Raw genomic sequence first — 12,258 nt, 5'->3', positions numbered from 1 at the left:
TTTTTATTAGATCGCAATTTTTGCCATTCCTGATGTGTGTGTCCAGTTTGGTGAGTTTTGAAGCATGTTAAGGGGGTCAAATTATAGCTCAAAGAGGCAAAAGTGACTGTTTTTACAAAACTTTTGTTTTGAAGGGGGAATTGCAAACTTCCTGTTGATTTTTGCTGAAGGATGTCAGTGTATGAAATCTAGGTCTAAGTGAGACCTACATAGAGGTTTTTGTTTTATGTCTCTACGACATTCCTACTGGAAGTTACAGGCAGTTTTGTCTGTGTTTTCTTCCTAGGAGCAGTTTTGTCTGTGTTTTCTTCCTAGGGGGCGCTAGAGCACAATTTTGAGTTTTGGGGTTGGTTTTTTTATTAGATCGCAATTTTTGCCATTCCTGATGTGTGTGTCCAGTTTGGTGAGTTTTGAAGCATGTTAAGGGGGTCAAATTATAGCTCAAAGAGGCAAAAGTGACTGTTTTTACAAAACTTTTGTTTTGAAGGGGGAATTGCAAACTTCCTGTTGATTTTTGCTGAAGGATGTCAGTGTATGAAATCTAGGTCTAAGTGAGACCTACACAGAGGTTTTGTTTCATGTCTGTACGACATTCCTACTGGAAGTTACAGGCAGTTTTGTCTATTTTTTCTTCCTAGGAGCAGTTTTGTTTGTGTTTTCTTCCTAGGGGGCGCTAGAGCGCAATTTTGAGTTTTGGGGTTGGGTTTTTTTATTAGATCGCAATTTTTGCCAGTCCTGATGTGTGTGTCCAGTTTGGTGAGTTTTGAAGCATGTTAAGGGGGTCAAATTATAGCTCAAAGAGGCAAAAGTGACTGTTTTTTTATTTTTTACAAAACTTTTGTTTTGAAGGGGGAATTGCAAACTTCCTGTTGATTTTTGCTGAAGGATGTCAGTGTATGAAATCTAGGTATAAGTGAGACCTACATAGAGGTTTTTGTTTCATGTCTCTACGACATTCCTACTGGAAGTTACAGGCAGTTTTGTCTGTGTTTTCTTCCTAGGGGGCGCTAGAGCGCAAATTTTGAGTTTTGGGGTTGGGTTTTTTTATTAGATCGCAATTTTTGCCAGTCCTGATGTGTGTGTCCAGTTTGGTGACTTTTGAAGCATGTTAAGGGGGTCAAATTATAGCTCAAAGAGGCAAAAGTGACTGTTTTTACAAAACTTTTGTTTTGAAGGGGGAATTGCAAACTTCCTGTTGATTTTTGCTGAAGGATGTCAGTGTATGAGATCTAGGTCTAAGTGAGACCTACATAGAGGTTTTTGTTTCATGTCTCTACGACATTCCTACTGGAAGTTACATGCAGTTTTGTCAGTTTTTTCTTCCTAGGAGCAGTTTTGTCTGTGTTTTCTTCCTAGGGGGCTCTAGAGCACAATTTTGAGTTTTGGGGTTGAGTTTTTGTATTAGATCGCAATTTTTTCCAGTCCTGATGTGTGTGTCCAGTATGGTGAGTTTTGAAGCATGTTAAGGGGGTCAAATTATGGCTCAAAGAGGCAAAAGTGACTGTTTTTTTTACAAAACTTTTGTTTTGAAGGGGGAATTGCAAACTTCCTGTTGATTTTTGCTGAAGGATGTCAGTGTATGAGATCTAGGTCTAAGTGAGACCTACATAGAGGTTTTTGTTTCATGTCTCTACGACATTCCTACTGGAAGTTACAGGCAGTTTTGTCTGTGTTTTCTTCCTAGGAGCAGTTTTGTCTGTGTTTTCTTCCTAGGGGGCGCTAGAGCACAATTTTGAGTTTTGGGGTTGTGTTTTTCTATTAGATCGCAATTTTTTCCAGTCCTGATGTGTGTGTCCAGTTTGGTGAGTTTTGAAGCATGTTAAGGGGGTCAAATTATAGCTCAAAGAGGCAAAACTGACTGTTTTTACAAAACTTTTGTTTTGAAGGGGGAATTGCAAACTTCCTGTTGATTTTTGCTGAAGGATGTCAGTGTATGAAATCTAGGTATAAGTGAGACCTACATAGAGGTTTTTGTTTCATGTCTCTCCGACATTCCTAGTGGGAGTTACAGGCAGTTGTGTCTGTGTTTTCTTCCTAGGGGGCGCTAGAGCGCAATTTTGAGTTTTGGGGCTAGGTTTTTTGATTAGATCGCAATTTTTGCCAGTCCTGATGTGTGTGTCAAATATGGTGAGTTTTGAAGCATGTTAAGGGGGTCAAATTACAGCTCAAAGAGGTGGCGGTATAATAATAATAAAACCTTACAAAAACAATAGGGTCCTCTTTCCCAAAGGGACATTCGGTCCCTAATTAGCTAACCTCAATGAACCCAAAAATACCTTAAAATAAGTATATCCTCACTAATAACAACTGTACTACTATATGAGTACGTGTTTTCTATTGTTTCATTGAAAATAAAACAGCAAAGTCCATTTGGCTGTCATCTGTTTTAATTATGAGACACAATTGTGTCAAAATCATGATTTTTTTTCATGCTTAAAATAAGAAATGATTACTTTAAAAAAGTAATTTTATACTTGTGAGTGTTGATGACACAGCTTTGCATCAGTTGATATTCTAGTTTCAAGCGTGTTTTACTCAATATAGGTCATCAAATCTCAGCAACAAGCTGTAATATCTTACTGAGATCATTCAGGACCAACACCCTTAAAACAAGTAAAACACTCTAACATAAAATCTGCTTAGTGAGAAGAATTATCTTATCAGACAGAAAATAAGCAAATATCACCCTTATTTGAGATATGTAATCTTTCTTAGATTTCAGTTTTTGCAGTGTAGAAAGCCCACTGTTTAATATGTTTGTGTGTATGCTTCACCGATGAGAGTATTTGGTGAACATCGTTTTGTCCTACTCATTTCGGCGGGTCTTGAACTCACCATAGTGTGGACTGTGACGCAACGGTTTGCTTACATGTAAAATCTTCCACTCTTTGTCTCATTTTGTCCACCTAAAGTTTTATGCTGTGCGTGAATGCACATAGGTGCGCTGGACTTGTTGGAGTGCTAATCAGGGCATATTTGGTCACTGCAGGACTGCAAGCTAATCGATGCTAACATGCTATTTAGGCTAGCTGTATGTACATATTGCATCATTATGCCTCATTTGTAGGTATATTTAAACTCATTTAAAATCCTTTACTTGTATCCTCTTTGTATATAATTTATAGTTGCATGTCTCATGACACATTATCTGTATGTAATATTGGCTGCATTTCAGATAGTTGTTTGTGTGCCATGTTGTTCCAGACCACAGCAAATATTGCCCAGCTTGCCAAAGATTGTAATAAATCTATGAAAAGAAGACAGCCTTAACTTGGACACACACATCTATACCTTTGGCCATTAAAAGCCAGTTCATTTCCAGGAGTTATCTCACCTTCTGAGTAACCTCTGTTTTACTGATGGTTTGTAATGTTGTAAAAATGTGTAGAATAAATATTACATTTCAACATTTCTGCCAATGAAGGTTTGCTTCAGCCTGCGACACATAGTCATTTTGATAGTAGGCTATTATAGCTAATATAGAGACTTACGTCATGTGTTGTCTTCATTATAAGACTTACGGTATATTTTTATATATTTTTTGCGGCTTCAGACAGATTCGTATTTTGTATTTTTGGTCCAATATGGCTCTCAACCTTTTGGGTTGCCGACCCCTGGGTTAAAACAAGCGTGTTCAAACATTAATGGGCATTTTTTTTGCTTGGTAAATGTCCATACAAATGATGTATATACAATATAAATACATACAGTGGTATATATCCGTTTTCGTGTGCCTTACTTTTCCGTTTTCGATGCAAAATTTTGCCAAGTTGGCCTTGCTTTCGTACACTTTTTCGGCTATTATATACAGCCAAACATTGCGCGTAACAAGTGAGTATGACTACAAAATAACCCATAAAGGGGTCCAAAAAAGTTGCGAGTGCCAGCACTTAGGACACCCCTAATTTAAAAGTCAACTCTGGTGCATTTGCTGGTCAAGTTGCACCAGAACAAACCGACCGGCACCACTCCCTCTCTTGCAAGTGAACTCTGGTGCGGTGCGGATCACCCGAGCTCGAGTGTGAACGACACTAAAGACAGCGAGCTACAAAAGCCTGCAGAAATGACAAAAACATGTAAACGCTCTTAAAAAGTCTATTTCCGAAGCTTTTAGTGAACTCGTACAGTTAACGTACAGCAGCATATTTTTGTAGGGAGCATTTTTGGTTATGTCACGCAAACTGTCCGATTACGTGCACAGTAGAGAAGGGATTCAAGTGGCCCCCATTCCTGGGTGGATCTTGTGTAAGGGGAAGAGGGGGTGGGGTTAATCTTTTTTTTTTTAATGCTGCTGAAAATGATGGAAAGCGCCACTCTACATAGCAACTGACTCTTGCCACAAAACACATTTTAAGACATTCAACAGTAGAATTTGTCACGTTTCATGCAAAGTCGCACTAAAACGTTTTTATAGATTTTTGAGCGCCGTGTGTAATGTTCTATATTTTTAATGGAACATATACAATTTTGGTGTTGTTTACTTCTGTCATATTGCAGTCTAGACGTATCTCTTATGTGTGACTGCCATCGTATGGCAGTCTACACCTATCTCTTATGTGTGACTGTCATCGTATTGCAGTCTAGACGTATCTTTTATGTGTGACTACCATTGTATTGCAGTCTACACGTATCTCTTATGTGTGGCTGCCATCGTATTGCAGTCTACACGTATCTCTTATGTGTGGCTGCCATCGTATGGCAGTCTACACCTATCTCTTATGTGTGACCGTCATCGTATTGCAGTCTACACGTATCTCTTATGTGTGACTGCCATCGTATTGCAGTCTACACCTATCTCTTATGTGTGGCTGCCATCGTATTGCAGTCTACACCTATCTCTTATGTGTGGCTGCCATCGTATTGCAGTCTACACGTATCTCTTATGTGTGACTGCCATCGTATTGCAGTCTACACGTATCTCTTATGTGTGGCTGCCATCGTATTGCAGTCTACACGTATCTCTTATGTGTGGCTGCCATCGTATTGCAGTCTACACCTATCTCTTATGTGTGACTGCCATCGTATTGCAGTCTACACCTATCTCTTATGTGTGACTGCCATCGTATTGCAGTCTACACCTATCTCTTATGTGTGGCTGCCATCGTATTGCAGTCTACACGTATCTCTTATGTGTGGCTGCCATCGTATTGCAGTCTACACGTATCTCTTATGTGTGACTGCCATCGTATTGCAGTCTACACGTATCTCTTATGTGTGGCTGCCGTCGTATTGCAATCTACACGTATCTCTTATGTGTGGCTGCCATCGTATTGCAGTCTACACATATCTCTTATGTGTGACTGACATCGTATTGCAGTCTACACATATCTCTTATGTGTGACTGCCATCGTATGGCAGTCTACACCTATCTCTTATGTGTGACTGCCATAGTATGGCAGTCTACACCTATCTCTTATGTGTGACTGTCATTGTATTGCAGTCTACACGTATCTCTTATGTGTGGCTGCCATCGTATTGCAGTCTACACGTATCTCTTATGTGTGGCTGCCATCGTATTGCAGTCTACACCTATCTCTTATGTGTGGCTGCCATCGTATTGCAGTCTACACGTATCTCTTATGTGTGACTGCCATCGTATTGCAGTCTACACGTATCTCTTATGTGTGGCTGCCATCGTATTGCAGTCTACACGTATCTCTTATGTGTGACTGCCATCGTATTGCAGTCTACACGTATCTCTTATGTGTGACTGCCATCGTATTGCAGTCTACACGTATCTCTTATGTGTGGCTGCCATCGTATTGCAGTCGACACGTATCTCTTATGTGTGGCTGCCATTGTATTGCAGTCTACACGTATCTCTTATGTGTGGCTGCCATCGTATTGCAGTCTACGCCTATCTCTTATGTGTGACTGTCATCGTATTGCAGTCTACACGTATCTCTTATGTGTGACTGCCATCGTATGGCAGTCTACACCTATCTCTTGTGTGGCTGTCATCGTATTGCAGTCTACACGTATCTCTTATGTGTGGCTGCCATCGTATTGCAGTCTACACGTATCTCTTATGTGTGGCTGCCATCGTATTGCAGTCTACACGTATCTCTTATGTGTGGCTGCCATCGTATTGCAGTCTACACGTATCTCTTATGTGTGACTGCCATCGTATGGCAGTCTACACGTATCTCTTATGTGTGACTGTCATCGTACTGCAGTCTACACGTATCTCTTATGTGTGACTGTCATCGTACTGCAGTCTACACGTATCTCTTATGTGTGGCTGCCATCGTATTGCAGTCTACACGTATCTCTTATGTGTGACTGCCATCGTATTGCAGTCTACACGTATCTCTTATGTGTGGCTGCCATCGTATTGCAGTCTACACGTATCTCTTATGTGTGACTGCCATCGTATTGCAGTCTACACGTATCTCTTATGTGTGACTGCCATCGTATTGCAGTCTACACGTATCTCTTATGTGTGGCTGCCATCGTATTGCAGTCTACACCTATCTCTTATGTGTGACTGTCATCGTATTGCAGTCTACACCTATCTCTTATGTGTGACTGCCATCGTATTGCAGTCTACACGTATCTCTAATGTGTGACTGCCATCGTATTGCAGTCTACACGTATCTCTTATGTGTGGCTGCCATCGTATTGCAGTCTACACGTATCTCTTATGTGTGACTGCCATCGTATGGCCGTCTACACCTATCTCTTATGTGTGACTGTCATCGTATTGCAGTCTACACCTATCTCTTATGTGTGACTGTCATCGTATTGCAGTCTACACGTATCTCTAATGTGTGGCTGCCATCGTATTGCAGTCTACACGTATCTCTTATGTGTGGCTGCCATCGTATTGCAGTCGACACGTATCTCTTATGTGTGGCTGCCATCGTATTGCAGTCTACACGTATCTCTTATGTGTGGCTGCCATCGTATGGCAGTCTACACGTATCTCTTATGTGTGGCTGCCATCGTATTGCAGTCTACACGTATGAATCCCCTTCCTACAGTAGGTTTGTTTGTTTTTAGCCTATTCTGAACAGAGTAAGAGAAAAAGTTCAAATGTACACGTAACACTAATAATAATATGAATAACAAATATATGCATAGTACTTGTTTTTATGGTACTAACACAGCAAGTGTGAAGGCAGCCTTAAAGATCAGATTTTTGGTGGTTTTCTCTCACAGTAAGCAACGACAGGAGGAAATACAAGAAGAAACTCCGACTATAAATTACCGAAGGCGAGGCGGCGAGGGATAAAAGTGCAGCTGACGCCGGTTTAAAAAGTTCACCGAGCTCCTAAATCCTCGTCGGGCGTCACGATCCTGTGTCGTTTTCAGAAAATCTCCATAAAATAATAATAATGCTATAACATGCCAGTACAACTCATGAATATTAGTAATAATCCTCACTGCTCTCTCACCATGATGGTGGTCACCACCACCGTGCGGTTTTCCATGCCGGACGTGTCGTTGGGGAGGAGCGGCGAGTCCTGGATCAGCACCAGCTTGTCGGCGTCGTTCCAGTAGCCGATCTGAGAGGCAAAAGGTACAGTGACACAACTGCAGAGAGCAGCAAGGTAGTGAACAAGTCTGTCGTTGCACATAAAAATGGGGCGAGGCTTTTATTTGCGCAACATTATTGGAGACAATGCATTTACAGCAGCGGGTGTCACTATTTGACACGTTCTTTCTTTTTTATACGGACTTGAAATATGATTTTATTTAGGTAAGGCGTTTTTTTAAAATCTTTTTTTCTGCAAATAACTGAGTGGCAGTGTCAATTGAAATGAATTACTTGGGTGTTCCACGGGAAAATTACTTGAAAAAGAAAGCCTTTATTTATTATTGGGAAGATAACAGACCCGGCAAATCGTTGAGTAATGGCATCTATTAGAGTGGAGGTGATATATTATCGTCGCTGGTCTTTTAAATCGGGATGTTTTATTTTTATTTTTTTAAAGAGGTGAATAATTGAGTCGCGGTATTGATAAAACGAGGAGAGACTAAATGAGGTAGTAGTTTACGCACTGATTGTTGCTTTTAGGAGAAAAGCAGGCATTCATTTAAGGCGAGACCGAGAAAATAATTAAGCCACAATGTAAATTGCAGAGGAGTCCACTATTTGAGGATAAAAGCACTTTACTTGCAACTGTTTCTTTTTTTCTTGAAAAAAAAGGTGTTGAATTTGAGGTGAGGCATTTATCTGTGTCATGGATTACATACACACTTTGGCAAATAATTTCACAGTGTCTATTAAAGCAGAGGCCACCTGTAAAAAATACAATATAATTGAGTTTATTTAAAAAATATATTTATTGGAGGCGTGGCTTTTTTCTGTGGATGAAACACCCAGCAAATAATTGAGTCATGGCTTTTATTGGAGTGGAGGCCACTATTTGAGAATGTCCTTTTGTTTACTAGACAACGGTTACATTTTTTACGAAAGTGGAAAAGGAGTGTGTTATTTCCTGGGAAAAAAGATGTTGAATTGGAGGTGAGGCATTTATCTATGTCGTGGATTACACACTTTGGCAAATAATTTCACAGTGTCTATTAAAGCAGAGGCCACCTGTAAAAAAATACAATATAATTGAGTTTATTTAAAAAATATATTTATTGGAGGCGTGGCTTTTTTCTGTGGATGAAACACCCAGCAAATAATTGAGTCATGGCTTTTATTGGAGTGGAGGCCACTATTTGAGAATGTCCTTTTGTTTACTAGACAACGGTTACATTTTTTACGAAAGTGGAAAAGGAGTATGTTATTTCCTGGGAAAAAAGGTGTTGAATTGGAGGTGAGGCATTTATCTGTGTCGTGGATTACACACTTTGGCAAATAATTTCACAGTGTCTATTAAAGCAGAGGCCACCTGTAAAAAAATACAATATAATTGAGTTTATTTAAAAATATATATTTATTGGAGGCGTGGCTTTTTTCTGTGGATGAAACGCCCAGCAAATAATTGAGTCATGGCTTTTATTGGAGTGGAGGCCACTATTTGAGAATGTCCTTTTGTTTACTAGACAACGGTTACATTTTTTACGAAAGTGGAAAAGGAGTATGTTATTTCCTGGGAAAAAAGGTGTTGAATTGGAGGTGAGGCATTTATCTGTGTCGTGGATTACACACTTTGGCAAATAATTTCACAGTGTCTATTAAAGCAGAGGCCACCTGTAAAAAATACAATATAATTGAGTTTATTTAAGAAATATATTTATTGGAGGCGTGGCTTTTTTCTGTGGATGAAACACCCAACAAATAATTGAGTCATGGCTTTTATTGGAGTGGAGGCCACTATTTGAGAATGTCCTTTTGTTTACTAGACAACGGTTAAATTTTTTACGAAAGTGGAAAAGGAGTATGTTATTTCCTGGGAAAAAAGGTGTTGAATTGGAGGTGAGGCATTTATCTGTGTCGTGGATTACACACTTCGGCAAATAATTTCACAGTGTCTATTAAAGCAGAGGCCACCTGTAAAAAATACAATATAATTGAGTTAATTTAAGAAAAAAATGTATTGGAGGCGTGGCTTTTTTCTGTGGATGAAACACCCAACAAATAATTGAGTCACGGCTTTTATTGGAGTGGAGGCCACTATTTGAGAATGTCCTTTTGTTTACTAGACAACGGTTTAAATTTTTACGAAAGTGGAAAAGGAGTGTGTTATTTCCTAGGAAAAACGGTGTTGAATTTGAGGTGAGGCATTTATCTGTGTCATGGATTACACACTTCGGCAAATAATTTCACAGTGTCTATTAAAGCAGAGGCCACCTGTAAAAAATACAATATAATTGAGTTTATTTAAGAAATATATTTATTGGAGGCGTGGCTTTTTTCTGTGGATGAAACACCCAACAAATAATTGAGTCACAGCTTTTATTGGAGTGGAGGCCACTATTTGAGAATGTCCTTTTGTTTACTAGACAACGGTTTACATTTTTACGAAAGTGGAAAAGGAGTGTGTTATTTCCTGGGAAAAACGTTGTTGAATTTGAGGTGAGGCATTTATCTGTGTCATGGATTACACACTTCGGCAAATAATTTCACAGTGTCTATCAAAGCAGAGGCCATCTGTAAAAAATACAATATCATTTAGTTTTTAAATAAATATATTTATTGGAGGTGTGGCTTTTTTATGTGGATGAGACAGCCAGTAAATAATCGAGTCATGGCTTTTATTGGAGTGGAGGCCAGTATTTGAGAATGTCATTTTGTTTACTAGACAACTGTTTTATTTTTTTACAAAAGTGGAAAAGGAGCATGTTATTTCCTAGAAAAAAAAGTGTTGAATTTGAGGAGAGGCATTTATCTGTGTCGTGGATTACACACTTTGGCAAATAATTTAACAGTGTCTATTAAAGCAGCGACAAACTGTAAAAAATACAATATAATTGAGTTTATTTAAGAAATATATTTATTGGAGGCGTGGCTTTTTTCTGTGGATGAAACACTCAGCAAATAATTGAGTCATGGCTTTTATTGGAGTGGAGGCCACTATTTGAGAATGTCCTTTTGTTTACTAGACAACGGTTACATTTTTTACGAAAGTGGAAAAGGAGCATGTTATTTCCTGGGAAAAAAGGTGTTGAATTTGAGGTGAGGCATTTATCTGTGTCGTGGATTACACACTTTGGCAAATAATTTCACAGTGTCTATGAAAGCAGAGGACACCTGTAATAAATACAATATAATTTACTTTATTTAAAAAATATATTTATTGGAGGCGTGGCCAGCAAATAATTGAGTCATGGCTTTTAATGGAGTGGAGGCCATTATTTGAGAATGTTTTTTTGTTTACTAGACAACTGTTTTATTTTTTTACGAAAGTGGAAAAGGAGTATGTTATTTCCTGGAAAAAAAAGTGTTGAATTTGAGGAGAGGCATTTATCTGTGTCATGGATTACACACTTTGGCAAATAATTTCACAGTGTCTATCAAAGCAGAGGCCATCTGTAAAAAATACAATATCGTTTAGTTTTTAAATAAATATATTTATTGGAGGTGTGGCTTTTTTCTGTGGATGAAACACCCAACAAATAATTGAGTCACGGCTTTTATTGGAGTGGAGGCCACTATTTGAGAATGTCCTTTTGTTTACTAGACAACGGTTTAAATTTTTACGAAAGTGGAAAAGGAGTGTGTTATTTCCTGGGAAAAAAGGTGTTGAATTGGAGGTGAGGCATTTATCTGTGTCATGGATTACACACTTCAGCAAATAATTTCACAGTGTCTATCAAAGCAGAGGCCATCTGTAAAAAATACAATATCTTTTAGTTTTTAAATAAATATATTTATTGGAGGTGTGGCTTTTTTATGTGGATGAAACACCCAGCAAATCATTGAGTCATGGCTTTAATTGGAGTGGAGGCCACTATTTGAGAATGTCCTTTTTTTTACTAGACAACGGTTAAATTTTTTACGAAAGTGGAAAAGGAGCATGTTATTTCCTGGGAAAAAAGGTGTTGAATTTGAGGTAAGGCATTTATCTGTGTCGTGGATTACACACTTTGGCAAATAATTTCACAGTGTCTATGAAAGCAGAGGACACCTGTAATAAATACAATATAATTTACTTTATTTAAAAAATATATTTATTGGAGGCGTGGCCAGCAAATAATTGAGTCATGGCTTTTAATGGAGTGGAGGCCATTATTTGAGAATGTTTTTTTGTTTACTAGACAACTGTTTTATTTTTTTACGAAAGTGGAAAAGGAGTATGTTATTTCTTGGAAAAAAAAGTGTTGAATTTGAGGAGAGGCATTTATCTGTGTCATGGATTACACACTTTGGCAAATAATTTCACAGTGTCTATCAAAGCAGAGGCCATCTGTAAAAAATACAATATCGTTTAGTTTTTAAATAAATATATTTATTGGAGGTGTGGCTTTTTTCTGTGGATGAAACACCCAGCAAATAATTGAGTCATGGCTTTTATTGGAGTGGAGGCCACTATTTGAGAACGTCCTTTTGTTTACTAGACAACTGTTTTATTTTTTTACAGAAGTGGAAAAGGAGCATGTTATTTCCTGGGAAAAAAGGTGTTGAATTTGAGGTAAGGCATTTATCTGTGTCGTGGATTACACACTTTGGCAAATCATTTCACAGTGTCTATCAAAGCAGAGGCCATCTGTAAAAAATACAATATCGTTTAGTTTTTAAATAAATATATTTATTGGAGGTGTGGCTTTTTTCTGTGGATGAAACACCCAGCAAATAATTGAGTCATGGCTTTTATTGGAGTAGAGGCCACTATTTGAGAACGTCCTTTTGTTTACTAAACA

The 12,258-nt window shown here is 38.4% G+C and overlaps 1 protein-coding gene across 3 annotated transcripts in view; it reads right to left on the bottom strand.

Annotated features, from left to right (window-relative positions):
- The window catches only part of gria4b (glutamate receptor, ionotropic, AMPA 4b), a 330,486-nt gene that overhangs the window by 69,006 nt on the left and 249,222 nt on the right, over positions 1-12,258 (bottom strand). For all 3 annotated transcript variants that reach the window (XM_062048981.1, XM_062048980.1, XM_062048979.1), the window contains exon 9: positions 7,398-7,508. In XM_062048981.1, coding sequence (XP_061904965.1) covers positions 7,398-7,508 — 111 coding nt within the window. The remainder of the gene's footprint in view (positions 1-7,397; positions 7,509-12,258) is intronic.

Source organism: Entelurus aequoreus, linkage group LG05, assembly GCF_033978785.1.
Source record: "Entelurus aequoreus isolate RoL-2023_Sb linkage group LG05, RoL_Eaeq_v1.1, whole genome shotgun sequence".
In the NCBI taxonomy this organism is placed as follows: domain Eukaryota; kingdom Metazoa; phylum Chordata; class Actinopteri; order Syngnathiformes; family Syngnathidae; genus Entelurus; species Entelurus aequoreus.
Note: the sequence above shows the minus strand (reverse complement) of the source record. Positions and strands in the feature narration are given on the sequence as shown.